The 16,946-nt window shown below is 42.3% G+C and overlaps 1 protein-coding gene across 7 annotated transcripts in view; it reads left to right on the top strand.

Moving 5' to 3' along the window:
- The window catches only part of NBEA (neurobeachin), a 1,820,918-nt gene that overhangs the window by 480,224 nt on the left and 1,323,748 nt on the right, over window positions 1-16,946 (top strand). For all 7 annotated transcript variants that reach the window (XM_086935110.1, XM_086935108.1, XM_086935109.1 and 4 more), the window contains exons 9-10: window positions 5,963-6,160; window positions 9,716-9,849. In XM_086935110.1, the coding sequence (XP_086791236.1) occupies window positions 5,963-6,160; window positions 9,716-9,849 (332 nt within the window). The remainder of the gene's footprint in view (window positions 1-5,962; window positions 6,161-9,715; window positions 9,850-16,946) is intronic.

Raw genomic sequence — 16,946 nt, 5'->3', positions numbered from 1 at the left:
AGCGACGTCACTGTAATGCTGCAAGCTGCAGCGAGGCCAGGGGCGCTACTCGTGAAGTGCACAACGCACCGCCTAGCCTGGACCGCAGCTCCAATGCCTGCAGTTATCAGCATTTGCCGACGCCAGCATTCGCACTGGCTCCATCATCGCCAACATCCTGTTATCACAGCGCCAATCACCGGGTGACTCCACAAACTCTCCGAGTTTGCATAGCCTCTCCGGAACCGACGCGCCCTGTCCCTGATTTCACACGTCACCTCATCGCGGATACAATGCCTCGCCTCTCCCGTGGCATCCAGGGAGCTCGACTCGACCTCTGAATGACAGTGCATAGTCATAGACTTCGTTATCCAAAGGTACTGTTTGTTCGGGGGTCCGTGTGACCCCGTGTCCGAGGCCGCGTACCTCGCGGTCGGTGTCATACTTTGGATTTATTGATGTCTCAGCATCATAACAGCCCCGGATGGAGCTATTTGTTTTCTACCAGCTTTAGTTTAGCAATAACTGTTCTAAAGTCATATCTTATTACTGTATGTTGAATTTTGTTTTTATCATTTTGGTCCTGTTGACTTTAGATAAAGATACTTTATTTTTCTAAATTGGTGTAGTTTCCATTTGTGGTGTTATCACTGTATTACTGTGTGTTTTGAGTACAAATACTGTACACATTGCCTTTCAGATAAGTTTGTCTGCTCGTGACAAGCTACCAAGGGGGTGAGCAGGGGTTATCTAAAGTGTCTATACCCCTTACCCTGACTAGAAACAAGGGTCCCTATCTGGACAATGGTACCTACTTCTGCCAACTAGAGACCCTCATTTTTAGCAATCTCACTGTATATGGTTTTTTGCCTGAGGAGAAAGGTAAACTTCCAGAGAATGCTCATAACTGGGTGTTTAACAAATCATGGACATAAAAAGACTAAATAAATAAAGAACCTAAAGATTCACGTCAAGCAGCTTGAAATGATTAAGCAAAATTCCACAAAAATGAAGAAACCCAAAAAATATAGAAAAGTTGTCCTTGAAGGGCTGGACATATATTTATGTGGTGATTCCAGATCTTGAGAAAAATGGTCTTACTCCTCTGATCCCTAAGATCTCTGTTCTCATGCCAAGGCTTCATTAAGGAAAATTTCAGAGCTTATTTGCCTGTGTTTAGAAATGTGGTTGGATCACCTTATATATTGGAAGTACACATTCTGGTAACCCCAGTCTCTAGCTAGGCCTCGAGTCTGTCATAAATGTCATGATGCTTAAACAGTAGTTTAGAATTTTCTTCTCTACCCAACTTGTAACTCTTTTCTACAATTGCAGAAGGTGTTGGGTGGTGTTTGAATGCTAACTTTAAATGAGAATTTGAAGTGTGCCTTACCAGCATACTAAAGGTGCAAACTTCTGTGGGTTTTTCTTATGCAGTGAACAATAGGAATGACAGAACAAAGGCCTTGAAATACCAAAAGGGTACTGTGTTCACCTGCTGGGCTTTGAAAAGAGCTGGAGTTTCTGCTGTCCTGGAGCTCCAGGACCGCAGAAACAGAATATCGGACATTCAGAGAATCACGTTTTTTTCCCTGACTACACACCTGAACTTTGCCTTGAAAAAGCCCACTGCCAGTAGGCCAATAGGTCGAACCACGTGTTGGCTGTGCTCTTTTGTTCGCATATGAAACAATCAATAAAAACCACATACGCAATACCATTAAGGAACGCTTTAACTTCTTCTTTTTTGGACTACCTTTGACAGACTGTGAGGGCACAATCCTCCACTTTCCTCTAGCATAGCTACTATGCATCTGGAAATTCACTCACATCACTGTTTAGAATATTTGGTAATCCTGTGTTTAGATGTGCACTTTCAGGTTTCAAAGGAATTCTATCACCTGTGGAGTGACCCAGGATTCCATACTGTCTCCTATCTTTTTTATCCTCTACATGGAGCCGCTTCGTGCTCTACAGACAAATAACAGCATAGCGATTCACCGATATGCGGATCATACAGAAGCATATTTTGAAGCCTCCACTACGTCCGACACCCAAAGCCTTGCACACCATTCAGACCTGGATTTCCAGCACCTCCCTGAAGCTCAATCCAACCAAGACATATTTCTTGCTATTTGGCAAAAACAACAATCAAGAAACAGAACAAACCTGGCTCAATGATATAAACCTTGACATCTTCGAACCCCAACTTTCAACGCATGCCGAGTCACTTGGATTCACCCTGGACACTAGCCTCAACCTCAAGGAATATACGCTGCCATAAAAAACAAAGACTGCCTGGTACCAGCTCTCTCTTCTAAAGAAAGTGAAACCATTTCTTGCAGAAAGCAGCTTCAAAACTTTAAAGCGCTTCTACTCTCACATGTGGATGGTGGTAACTCGCTACTCCATTGGCTCCATTGGCTGTCAGCCTCCTCACTGGCATCCCTAAAGGGAATCCTGCATGCAGTGGAATGCTTCACCCAGGGCTTTTATAAATCTGATCCTGTTTCCTCATCCTGAAGCAATGTTATTGCCTCTCCTTTCTGGCCCCCTCCATCTTCAAACCCGCTGTGCCATTTAAAAAGCCATCACAACAAGCACCCCTGCTTATCTAGCAAACAAGCTCATCATGTATGCTGTTTCTTGGCACTCTCGCTGCAGTAACACTATCAGACTGCAGACTATGATCTGTTTAGAAGAAAAAACAAGGCAGTTGTCCATTTCCACCTGTGCACTCAGGATCTGGAACATATCCCCATATCCATCTAGACTGCCTCTACACTGCTCCAGTTTTGGAAAGTGTTGAAGATGCACATCTTTAAAATGCATTACACCACAATGCAATGCCCGCTTCCATCTGAGCTATTTAAGAAAATTAAAACCATTCATCTCAGATGCAGATCTAAAATTGGCTGTACAATCCCTAGTGATATCCAGGATCGAATATGGTTGCTCTACCTTAACTGGCCTACCTAAAACATCCACAGCACCACTCAAAGCCTGTCTCAACGCTGCGGCAAGACTCATCACTGGATCCAGGAAATTTGATCATATTTCTCCCCACCTGAAAGCTCTAAACTGGCTACCATATGAGGCCAGAGTTCAAATGAAGTTAGCATGTATTACTCACAAAGCGGTGCACTATAACATGCCAGGATACCTAGCCAAGAAAATTAAGCTATCGGGAGGAATCAGACCAGCTAGAAGCGCAAAGGAGCTGCTGTTGAGGCCAGCCATCTTCCGAAAGAAAAAGACCTATGATCGAGCATTCTCCGGAGCTGCCCCCAGAGTCTGGAATTCACTACCCCCAAGCATTAGGAAGATTCAAAATATTGTACTATTCAAACGTGAAGTGAAAAGCCTCCTGATGAGTAAATACCTTGCATAGGGAAGCCGATGGATCGCTGGTATGATCATTTCCATCAGCTGAAAGGTGGCCTCTTATTGAATACCTTCACTGACAGGAGATTGACTCCACACATAAGCCTCGGCTGTATCATTATGACTACCACAGTCCTATGTGAACTTATAATGGTTTTCACAGCCAATCTTTATAACCTCTACCTCACCTTATCGAATGCTAAGGATCGTGATATAAGCTAAGCCTTCCCACCTTGTATTGCTAATTGCACATGTGTTTGGAATATTTATATTTTGACACCATTCATAGCCATAGTTTCCACTACCTCATATCTGTTTGTTGTATAATTGATACTGTACTGTCTTTGTGTAACATTCCTCGGTGTTAAGCGCTCTGATACCCACGGGTCTTGTTCGCGCTATACAAAACTCTATAATAAATAAAATAAATAAAATTAATACTCCACACACCAGCTACATCTCCTTTTATTAGTTTACTTCATGCTTCTCTTTGACCCTACACAGCATTTTGCTGCCTTTTTGATTCATGCATTAGAAATACCACATACATACACACAAATAGGTATATTTTCATGTCTTTCAAATGTGCAAGCCTCCTTGAAGATTACTTGCATTCTTAAACATATTTTATTTCTGTATTGTTACATATTCAGATAAAACAGGGCTAACTAGGGTTGTGTTTGCTTATGAGATTTAAAGTGATAAGTTCTTACCTGCTGCCCGAATGCTATCTTTCCTCTATGTAGCACTGATCACGAGAACATCTCAAGCGAATTATTATAATGTAACAACCCTGTCTGAAAGTTTTTCTCAGATGTTGCAATTTGAGATAATGCCACATGAAATAAGATATGTTGTTTTTTCCCTAGCTATTTCTTTTTTTAAGTATCGATCCATGTATGTAAGGATGCTGCTAGGTTGATCCGATTGTGAAAATATAAGAGAAAGCCTCCTCTACATGTAGTGCAGTGTTTTGCTTGCATGCTTTGAAGTCCATGAGTTACCAAAGCTTGCACTATACAGTGCTTTTATTGCTTCTTTCTCTTCCTCGGAACCATGTAACATATTCCCAGGAGGGCCCTAGGCATGCTAAATTCTTAGAAATAACACTGGCTGCTTCGTATTCCATTTAGACTCATTGTTTGTGAATGTCTTATGTGAATGCACTGAAACTCTGGCTGGGATCAGGGCCACCTGCACCTGCTAGCCTCTTTGGCCTCTCCTAGAACTACTGTGCCTGCCTGTGTAAACTGATGGGTGAATGGCTAATCTAAGTGCCAAAACAGGTGGATGTCAACATGTAAACTTTCGCTCTCAAAAAAACAATTTGTATTCAACATAAGTAGCCTGGCAGGGGTACATGTTTATAATGGAACAAAGCAGGGAAGGTGTCTAGGAACTTACAGCATATCCACATTACCAAGTTACTTCTAAATATCTTTAAAACTCATGAATGGACATTTATTTATTCATTTCACATTTTTAAACAGTGCAGCTGTATCTTTCGTTATGAGTGCATTTTAGATTTTTACAGTTGTTTCGGAGGATATATTGTTAAAATATAACAACGAAAGAACCTAGATTGAGAGTAGGGAGGCATAGAAGTAGTTGATGTGAGTGTGTTAGTATGGGTAACCCGGGAAACATCATTTACAACGAAGTCTTTTCCACGCATGACGTTATCAACGATCCACTTACCCCGCAAACGTCTCTTCAACGCGGGTGCCTTCCTCGACCATCTTTACCACGCAAGTGGTATTCCTTTTGGTCGTCCTGCATGTAAGTTCTGCGTGGCCTTGGGGGGTTGGGGGGTCTCCCCCCCCCATAAAAAAATAAAAAATAAAACGAGAAGGCTACATACATTAAAAAAACGCACTAGTGTCATTTAAAAGTAAAAGAAAAGAGCTGCACCAAAGACGTGGCGTGTACGTCATAATTGTAGTCCTTTTTAGTTTTGGTAGACGTGTTTTGACGCATATTTCCATGGTGGATGGAAGTAAGAGCTGATGAACGTAACGTTTTTTAAATGCGATGTTAGAACTTGCGTTCTAAAAAGCTGCGTGGTAAAGCCACTTGCGAAGTAAAATTTGCGTGGTAATGCCATGCGGAGTATTTGTATTCGTGGTAAAGTCATATATTCGGGTAACCCGTGGGAGTGGGAAAAATGGAAAATGCCAAGTCATGCTTGTCCTCTGTCAATTACTAGGTGTTGTTTTTTTTATATAAAAGTTAATGTTTCGTGAAAAATTAACTTTGAATTTCTGAAGCAGATCAGGTCCAACTGTAGTCTTGAGTTGAGAGAAAGTTCAAAAAGCTAGTTACTGCTCCAAGTTCGTGTTTTATGCTGGCCTGGATTGAATTTCGGAGGTGGATTTTCGTACCTGGTGTACCTTCTTCTGGAAATTGCGCACACCTTCAGGAAGTTTAGTCGCATCTAATATATTGCTTTGTGTGTTATGCATCCTATTTTGAACTGTATTCTGGCCTCTATCGAATGAAACATATTTTAACAAGAGTAAATAAGTTATTGATATGCATGGTTTAATGGTACTGAATTATTTTCCAACTGCTAAACTAATCAGTGAAATTTATTTTTCAGAGCACGTTCAAATTTAAGTCTGAAAGTGATATTCATTTGGCAGAACACCACAAACAAGTCCTCTACGATGGAAAACTTGCAAGCAGCATCTCTTTCACGTACAATGCAAAGGCGACTGATGCTCAACTATGCCTTGAATCCTCACCAAAGGAAAATCCTTCCATTTTTGTACATTCCCCACATGCACTTATGCTTCAGGTATATATAATAATTGCTTTTTGTCATCCATACTCTGTTCCAGTGTATTTAGTTATATGTACCCAGTCAAATGGCTATATCCCTTCTAATGTGATAGATTGCTTATGGAACAACCAGAAACATAATATATTACTCAGTCGAAACTGAGTTGTGGAAATTTAACTGTTTTAAAGTTTTACTGTTTGGCGTTTTCACCATATCATACAAAACATACTAAGTCCCTCTTCGCTGACATCACTTCAGCCTTCCTTCCCGCACAAACATTCACACAAACACAGAAGACCTTTTGGCTTTGTTGGTGCATCCTAAGTAAGCTGGCATGCTAATCAATGGCACTGTATAATTATAATATGCTGAATATATTATGTTAATTACGTTGTAATTAACATAAAATTTACATGTTAAATTTAGATAATGTTAATTGCATAGTCCATACATTAAGTAGCCCCAACAACCTGCAGGTCTTGAGTGTATACTTGTCTATTGATGCAACAAATGGAAGCACAACGTACTCTCAAAATTTGCTCTTATTTATTTGGAAATATCCTATAATAGCGTTTTCCCATTACTATGATTTTCATTCTTGACTATACATATCCGCGAAATGTTTATTCTTAAGTAATCTTGGATTTGCTTGACTGCTTTGAAATTATCCAGCACAGAAGTGAAATGTTTTTCTGTATTGAGTGATATGTGATTTAGCATTTCATTTCCCTCAATCCAATCCTATTAAAAAAACGAATTTAACTAAAACTTTCAAAGTGCTTAATCTTGTCCATGAGAAATTGTTCCTGAATTACTCCAGGATCTAATTTGAGGTCTAGGAGGCCTTTCAGGTAAACACTGTCGGCAAATTAGTCTTTTTGCCATGTTCTAACCTCCAGCATTTCCTTGTTCTCGACATCCTATGTTTTGACCTCTGCAGTGCCTACATCTATCTGAGGAGGCAGTCATGTGTGCTTGTTTTAAAGAAAAATATGTTCTGCCATAAAGTTGGAATTATTCCAAAGGGGGGGAACAGCGGGCTTTTATCTCAAATGTCCAACATACATGCCCTAAATATAATGAAAACAAACAGGGTATGAAGTTCCTGATATAAAACGCAGGTAAAGGTCAATGATCATAAAGTATGTCACCTCCTGTGGGAGGGTGGACAACTAGTTCAGGAGAGAGGATACCTACATGTTGGAAAAGGACCCTCACACACTCAACAAGCAGGTGTCTTGCTTCACCATTGGGTCTGCTCCTACTCGGGTCGGCGCTGCAATACCCGATCAGGCGCCAGTGAAGGGGCCTACTTGGCGGAGATTTTTTTCCGTTAACCGTTGGGTGCAGTGCGTATAAGGGCCCTAAAGTGTGATAAGAGTGTAGGTGGTGATGTATTGTGAGTGTGATTAAAACAGGGAGTAGTAGTCCGCTCAGAACAATTTTAATGAGGTGTGGCTACTACCCTGGTTAAAAATGGAAAACGCACCCTCCCACTCTAAGGTATGTGGGAATGTGTGCTTCTATCGAAAGGTCGACATGTTTCCTGCCTTAATTCATTGATGGCAATTCTTCAGGACCAATAAAAAGATCTACCTACACTTTCTGGTAGTGGTTAGGACCTCATTGAGGTATAAGTGAGACCCCCTGTACAGCACCCTAAAAAGTGGTGCTAGTAGATCAATCCCCAACCTGCAAGACAAAAACATAATATGACAACAGTTAGGATTAAAGAACACTAGACAGTAGTCTGTGATGAGCACCATGCAACATACGTGGTGAGGAACACACGTGTAGAACACAGGTGAGCTGTGGCATGCATAATCTGTGGCCCGTGTGGATTCATTGTACACAGAAAGTAACAACAACTTTTTAAAAGCAGAGAAATTATCGCAGTTACAAAACTTGGATTACAAGTATCGGTGGAACTCGCGGTCACTCACCCTCCTAGGGTCAAGGGAAAACGGCATCCTGTGCTGGTAGAGGCTGACACTAAGGTGCAGTGTCCTATAAAATGAAGAATAAAAATAATACTAAAATAGCGCGGCATAAACAGGCCATAAGGCTATAGAATCAAGCACCGGCGCTGAGGTGCATTCCGTTGTCAAACACACACTCTCACATGGATAACACCCAAGCGCCTCCCCAGTCGAGGGAGAGGTCAACACGTAAAGAAGGGAGCCTGCAAGCATGATACCAAGGCAAAAAAATCAATGGTATGAGATAAGGACGGTGCCCCCCCCAGGACGAATAATGAGGCACGTACCACTCCACAACCACGTTGGTGAAATGTGTGAGGGGCCCGCTCAGGCAAAGGAAGAACAACATCTTGTATCAAACACAGACAGAGCATGTTAACTCCACAACACAACCCCGACATGATGCAATACGGTATCAACCGCCCCAAAACGAGACAGATCAAGCATGCTTAAAAAAATATCCATAATGTCCTTCAGAATTACAGATATTACATCTGGAAGAAGGTGTCCAAATGTAGTCCACTCCTACTTCACAGTTGCTTGTTCTTTACTCTGTGACATAGAAGGTAGACTGCGGTTCCCTGGTTGAAGATTTTGCTAGTTGGAGATCCTGCAGCAAGCCTCATAGGCATTGGCAGTTAGTCATAAACATGATCGTGTGCTTCATTGCCTAAAGCGCATTGTATGAGGGTGTTAACCCCATAATGATATGCAGATTGTGGGATGAACTAAACGTCCATGAGGATTTCATTGCTGACCTCTACTCTAAAGAGGTTAGGTAATTCTTCTCGGTGCATAACATAAAATCCTCTTTTCTTTATTTAACTTGCCTATGTTAGCATTAGAAACAGCCTGGCATGGATGGATAACCTCTGTTGCGTTCACTCAGAGGTGCAACATATTTTTTTTAAACCAGATGTCCGTTGGTCCTAATTTTGGTGCTCATTTTCTTTTCAGCACAAAAATATGTTCTCATTTCAATCGGTAGCTGTCATTATTTGTGCCAGTGGTCAAGTACAAATAAAACAATTGTGTTTATGGTGCACTTTACAATATGAATCACATTTTGCACATGTATGCCCAGCAGTTAATTTTATATTTTGTGTGCTCTTGCAGTACGGTGCTGCACTATTTTTCTCACTAAAGGCTGTGCATAGGGCATTATCACAGGGTTATATATACATTTCATTTAAGCGGAATTTTTCTCGGACAAACGTGAACCATGCATGGTAATTGAATGAAACAAATAAAATTATTAATTTGGAACTGCCCAGACTATAGACTGCATGCAGGAATATTCGAAATACCCGTGCTGGTTTGTACCACTCTACTGTGTCAAACCCGTGGAATTTTTGCTCTGTATCAAGATACAAATACGTTTCTGTTAATATGGTACATCTGCGTTTAGGGGGAGGTAAAATGCACTGGTGCAGTTTATCTTATCTGCAGCTAGCCTCATATTCCTTTCTTTATCTTCTAACCTCACGAGAGCCACGGTTATTATTTTGTTGTTCTTCTTGGCTGTCTCAGTGGTAAATAGAAGTTAAGGTTGCATGACCGATAAAAGGTGTCTTTTGTTTATGTGCATTAGGACGTGAAGGCAATAGTCACCCACTCGATACACAGCGCAATTCACTCGATTGGAGGAATCCAAGTTCTCTTTCCTTTGTTTGCCCAACTTGACAATCGACAGCTGAATGACAGCCAAGTGGAAACCACCGTTTGGTAAGACCTCTAAATCATTTCTCACTGCCTCGCCGGTTCTTTTTGCCAATCATGTCTTACTTTATTTGTTTTTCTTTTAAATACTTTGTTATGATGTGTTCCATCACTTGCTTAACTAACAAAAGATTGACTAGCACCTGATGGCAAAAGGAGGATCAGCAAGGACCTATAGTACACTAAGTTGATTGTGAATTAAATGCAAACTTGTAAAGTTTGTAAGTGAACTAAGTTCATAATACTGTAAATCTGAAGAGTCTGCACTGTTTTTCTCTAAATGTATGTGTATTCTCCAGTTTCACAATCTCGAGTGAAACCTTATTTATCTGTCATGAAAAAGTGGAATGCGATATTAGATTTTGGTTACATCTGTTAATTTTTCAATATTTATAAAACGTTGGTGGCTGATATTCCTTTGTAGACATCACTTCTCTGGCTCTTCAATACCGACATCTTCAAGTACCTATGGATGCTTCCTGAGGACATTATATTTTTGCCAGCTCCCTTAGCTAGCTCAGACTGACCTTTATGTAATACCTAAATGTATTCCAATATTAACAGGATGTTGCAGGTCGCGTGAATCTGGCACTTACAATTTTTGGGTGTAAAAGAGGTTTTATTTATTGACAAAGCAATTTAGGATAGCTACCTCAGATTAGAACTTCTGGCCCTCACATTAAGACTGTTGTAACTCACTCAAAGTACAAAAGAAGGTATAACTGTAATCAGTCTCCACAATAATTATACGCAAATCGGACATGGGAAGCTACATCTTCATAATCTTCCTATGAGTAGGCGCGAGGATAAGCCTCTTGAATTGTACTGGGAGTGAGAAATAGAGAAAGAACAAAAGAAAACTGTAAAAAAATAAAAATTGTAGACCCACCCCTACGCCTAAACATATAGAAGTGGAAATCTGCCATATCAATAGGATTTCCACCACCGTAATGATCTTTTACCATCCTAAAATTCCTCTTATCCCGATTCTGTGTTCTGGATATGGAACCTGGAATACTGGTTACACATTCATTTGATCTCTTTGTGGATGCCCAATTTGGGATGTGAATCTGCCCCAGAGAGAGTAGCTATCATATCTCCATAGCTGATGTGAATGCTGACTAGCCAAGAAGAGAAGAGAGTGCAAACTAGTCACGGGTAGAGGAAACATAGCTGACCTTTAATGTTGTTGTGAGCTCCTTCAAAGGGGCCTAGGGTATCACGACTTTTCTCACTCTAACTGGCTGATATATCTTTAGTGACTCGTTGGAATGCATAGTCAGACCTCCAGTTTACAGATGCACCTGCTAAAACTGGTTAACCAGTTCAAATTACGCAAGGGCAGAGCATTATGGGAACATTTTCACAATCTGTATTTCAAGTTCAGCAAATTCAACAGAACCTTTAAATTCAGCCAATCCATATAGTTAATCTTGTTTACACTGATTATCTCTTTGATATGACACTATCGTCACCATAGTCATTAATAAATGATGGATGAGATAGCTAGATAGGGACCTTTCTACGGGTACTCTATTTCTACGAAGGAGGCTTTAAGTAAAGGTTAAAAGTAACATCTGTGGCTACTAGTGGGATGCTTTATAACAGCATTTTAGTCTAGTAGTGAACAGACCATGAACCACACAGATTTGAATCTGATCTTTAGAAAGGCTAGTTCATTGCAAATTGCATTCATCTAGGTCTGCTATATATTGTCACCAAGTGCTCACTCTTTCTGCACAATACTCAGTTGAACTTGGTGGCTGGCACTGCACTTTGATACAGTGGGTTGGCTCCACTGTTTGACTTCATTGCCTAGACTTGTATTCTGGGGGTCTATGAAGGTTGCTAGTTTGGGTTTTTTCCTTAGATGTCCACAGCAGGCATTCCATTGCTGAGGTCGCAATACTCTGGTTATTCTGCCCTTGTCCATTATTTCAGATTGATTATTTTGCCTAGATACATACTGGAAGAATTTGGGTTACTGATTGAGGGAGGTGAAACCCTTCTCAAGTAGGAACCACAATCCTGGTCAAGGTGAAGGCGCAAGCAACCCCCAAATAAACCTATGCTGGCACAGGGCAGTCAACTTAACGTAGAGGCATTGTGTAACGTATGTATGCTGCACTTCAAACAGTAATAAAGTGAAAACACAACATAAGAAAAATTCTGAAAACAATTTGGAAAAATAGAGTAAATGTTAATAAATCAAGAACAAAATGACAAAAGTCCAATCACTACCACCAGAGATATGCAATTTTATAGATTTTAGGGAAAATAGCACCGAAAAGCACAAAGCGCCAACTGTGGATGTCTGGTCCTGCAAGACTGGGGCAAGTCCTAAGTTGTGGTCAACAGCGATGGAGCCCGGGCCATTTACAGGGTCCCAGTTACGCTCGCTGATCAAGAGTACCTTAAATCCTGGTTGCAAAGAGTTGCAGAGTCCTGCGTCGAGGATGCATCATACAACCAAACCAATGCGAGTTCCTGGTCGAAGATATGTCATGCAGCATCGGTTCCGATGAGCTTCAAGGGTGCAAGGTCCTGTCCTGCATCGTTCTCGAGGAGGCTGTCGATAAGGTGCTTGTGCTGCAAAGTCCTGCTTTGGGGGTGCGTTGCATAGCAGCAGTTCTGAGGGGGTGTGGGCTTCCAGGGTTTGCGAAGTCCTTGTGCTGGGAATGTCCACACAACAAAGGCAAAGCGTTGGTTCTGAGGAGATGAGATGTGTTGGTTCTGCTTGGTTCACAGAGGGGCTGTCGGAGCACCTTCAGGTCCACTTCCATGTGTTCAGGACTTGGGTGGCAGCACTTGGCAGGGTAGCACTCACAGATAGCAGGGCCCAGGTGCGTGATTCAAGTTGTTGGAAGCCTGTTATGTCCCTCAGGCTTCTGATCAGGAGGCCAGCCAACTAGAGGTCAGCAAAGGAGGGCAGCAGTCCTTCAGAGAAGCAGTCCAGCAGAGTGGCAGTACTTTCAGAAGCACAGCAGGCCATCTTCCTGGCAGAGTCCATCAGTCCAGAATTGTACTGAAGAGTTGAACCTGAGCATCCAACATTTATACCTGGTGGCCACTTCGAAGCAGAGGAATCTTTTAGAGGTTTCAACTCCCCTGAGGTGTCAGGCATCCCATCCTTCCCTGCCCTGGTACTAGCTTGTCTGGTGTCACAAAAGACTGACTAGAGACAATCCCTTTGTGAGAGTACTCAGAGAGATCCTTTGTGATGTGCAAGTGTAGTAGGTGACAGCTCCTTCCCTGTTAACTCAGAGTGGCTCATCTTGCCAACACCTATCTTCCTTTTGTCTCCCTGTCTGGGAGCAATACACAAAGATCATCTGCCAGCTACACCTAGCCATGTGATCCAGGATCAGGCTGCAGGCACGAAATGGTTAGGACAAGAAAATGCCAACTTTCAATAAGTAATATTTTCAGAATGGTTATTAAAAATCCAACTTTACCATTAAAGAGGGATTTTAATTGCAACTCTTTAGGCACCAAACTCAATCTGTCTACCTGCTCACTGTGGTATTCCATTCTTATGTCATACCTATGTGTTTTAGAATCTGTGAGGTCATGTAGAATGTGGGGAGAGAAGCGAGGAGTTTCTGAAGTCGAAAATTCCAAATCTTACCGCCCTCAACTCTAACAGCTTTACTGAAGACCTCAGTCACCACAACAGGAGAAGACCATCTAGAAACTCCTTTGCGAATTTGACCACCAAATTTCACACGCACAAAATCACCAACACGTAACTTAGGAGAATTGGTTTTCTGGACAAAATTCTGTGACATTTTCGCTTGGTATTTTCCAACACGATCCCTAACACCTTTCAGATCCAATTCCAAATAATCACTATCCAAGGCTTTCAACTACCAGGGCATTAGCTTTGAGCCAGGTTTCCTACAACGCAACATCTCATAAGGAGATAGCCCAGTTACAGAATTGGGGGACATACTGTAAGTAAAAAGAGTAGCTTGCAAAGCTTCTCTCCATTTCAAACCACTGCGTAAAGCTAATTGGCAAGACTCCTTAATTTCTCTGTTAAAACGCTCTACTTGACCGTTTGCCTGAGGAGAGTAATTGGAAACCCTCTTGTGAACAATACCACAGCTGGATAAAAAGGACGTAAAAACGACACTTACAAACTGTGGTCCATTATCGGAGATAATTTCTTCAGGCAAACCTTCTCTGCAGAAAACCTCATTCAAAAATTCTTTAATGACATCAGAGTTGACTCTTTCAACAATTTTCAACTCTGGCCACTCAGAAAAATAGTCGACCAAAACAACAGCGAACATATCCTTCCCAGACTGATAATTAAAAGGACCAATAATATCGATTCCTAATTTACGCCAAGGACTTTGGGCGAACTCAATGGGGGTAATGCCAACAGAAATCGGTTTAACAGTTTTATCACTCAAAGAACAAGGAGTGCAATTCCTGACCCACCTGTCAATCATGGCGTCCATACTAGGCCACCAGTAAAATTCTCTAATCCTCCTCTTAGTTGTGGACATCCCCATATGCCCTTCGTGTGCAAGTTTACAGATAGACTCTCTGATATTCTTAGGAGGAACAATTTTATCAGACCTAAAGACCATGCCAAAATTTTCCATCAATTCATCCCTAACTTTAAAGAAAGAAGCCAAATCACCACTCAACTTTCTCTCTTCAGGCCAACCATTACTCAAAAAGGCTTTCACCCTCAACAGGATGATGTCCTGTTGGGGAGAGAAGCGAGGAGTTTCTGAAGGGAGTGGTTCGTTATTTATGCTGTTCCCTGCTGTGGATGTTAAGCTGTTTTCCAACCTGAAGAAATTCTTCTTAAGAACCTACTACTTCGTGGACCATCTTACTACACTCACAATTGGACGTTACAGCTTATTAACTACAATGAGGTAACTCCAATTTTATTCTATGGGAAAGGTAGGCCTTGCAGAAGTGCGAAAACAAATGTAAGAGGTTTTCACTACCAGGACATGCAAACTCAAAAGTAGCTGTCCTACTTTTTAAATACGATGGACCCTGCCCTCTGGACTGTTCAGAGCCAAGAAAAAAGGATTTGGAAAACAGAACGGTGAAGGCAAGATGACCCTGCAGAAAGGGCCAATATATATATATTTGATCTCAGTTTGTACAGTGTTTCCTTTCCTGTGAGCAACGCAGTTCGGTGCTGAAACGCGTTACGAAGAAGCGTAAGTAAAGTTCTTGAACTTCAAATACCACTGAGTCCTGAGAGTACAATCATCCGCCATTGCGGCTATCGTCTTTTGGTATATATGTATATATATATCTTTATATGTAATGATTATGGTTTATTTGCATTTATGTAAACCGCTCTTTTGAACCTATGTACTTTTCTCTTGGAAATTTTGCGTATTTTGCACATGACTAAACTACAAAATGGTAATTATCAGATTTACTGTATTGAACATTAGAATGCTGTAGTCTGTTTTCTATATTTTTGAGCCAGGATAGCTTGTTTCTTAGGCTGGTTGTGCCCATTTTTCACTATTTAATACGTCAGAGTATGGAGACGCATCATGTGATCAAGCTCTCTGCGAGGAGCGAAACGCGTCATGGCAGGCACTGGTCCGGTGAATTTCATGGTTTGAATTCTTTGAATAAATCGTCACTGCTTCACCCACCTACGTGTTGTGGGAGTCTGTAATTTGTCTCGAGTCGGGAGGTCCAAGCCTGAGGTTCAGCTGAAAGAAGAGGGCGGAAAGGACTATATATATATATTATTAATCTCATGCTGGGCAGTGTAAATCCTACACAGCCCCTGCTCACTGGACTCTCAGACTATGTGGCTGAGGTGGTACGGAGGACCGGAGGAAGCACTTTGCAATTTTTTAACACCAAAGCAGGAAATGCCATCTCCTGTTCAATTTGGGCTCACGCTGTTCCCTGCACCCCCGCAATGACATTTAATTTTCCTGTATTTCCCTGTTGCACCACGATCCCGAGGGTCCATCACATTGGATTCTGGGATTTGGAGTCTTGCTCTACTCACGGGACTCCACACAGGTGTGCACAACTACTACAGAGGGCGGAGCGGGTGTGCGAGGGTAAGCCACTAAGAGGAGGGACTTACCAGCAGCGTGCGTTCACACAGAATTGGAAGCTTTGGGCGCTGAGGAAGGCAGAAGTGCTGCCGAAATGCATTCGCTGGTTTGAAAATTAAAAAGGCTTCCTTACGTTTCCTCCAGGGTCTCTGCCTCGTTTTCTTCGGAAGAAGTGGTGTGTGTGCATCTATTCGCGTCAGCCAGAGACGCCTTCCTGAGACCCCTACCTCGCTTTGGGCACCTGACCTTACTGGCACTGGGACTGCTGCAGTTCGTGTTGTTTGCCAACGTTGGTTGGATGGTCGGGAGTCCGCCACGAACTCTGAGGGGAAACAAAGGCAGTTTTGAGATTATTAATCTCATGCTGGGCAGTGTAAATCCTACACAGCCCCTGCTCACTGGACTCTCGGACTATGTGGCTGAGGTGGTACGGAGGACCGGAGGAAGCACTTTGCAATTTTTTAACACCAAAGCAGGAAATGCCATCTCCTGTTCAATTTGGGCTCACGCTGTTCCCTGCACCCCCGCAGTGACATTTAATTTTCCTGTATTTCCCTGTTGCACCACGATCCCGAGGGTCCATCACATTGGATTCTGGGATTTGGAGTCTTGCTCTACTCACGGGACTCCACACAGGTGTGCACAACTACTACAGAGGGCGGAGCGGGTGTGCGAGGGTAAGCCACTAAGAGGAGGGACTTACCAGCAGCGTGCGTTCACACAGAATTGGAAGCTTTGGGCGCTGAGGAAGGCAGAAGTGCTGCCGAAATGCATTCGCTGGTTTGAAAATTAAAAAGGCTTCCTTACGTTTCCTCCAGGGTCTCTGCCTCGTTTTCTTCGGAAGAAGTGGTGTGTGTGCATCTATTCGCGTCAGCCAGAGACGCCTTCCTGAGACCCCTACCTCGCTTTGGGCACCTGACCTTACTGGCACTGGGACTGCTGCAGTTCGTGTTGTTTGCCAACGTTGGTTGGATGGTCGGGAGTCCGCCACGAACTCTGAGGGGAAACAAAGGCAGTTTTGAGATTATTAATCTCATG

The sequence above is a fragment of the Lissotriton vulgaris genome, chromosome 8 (assembly GCF_964263255.1).
Source record: "Lissotriton vulgaris chromosome 8, aLisVul1.2, whole genome shotgun sequence".
Taxonomy (NCBI): domain Eukaryota; kingdom Metazoa; phylum Chordata; class Amphibia; order Caudata; family Salamandridae; genus Lissotriton; species Lissotriton vulgaris.
The sequence above is the reverse complement of the archived record's forward strand: the minus strand, read 5'-3'. Positions and strand labels throughout refer to the sequence as shown.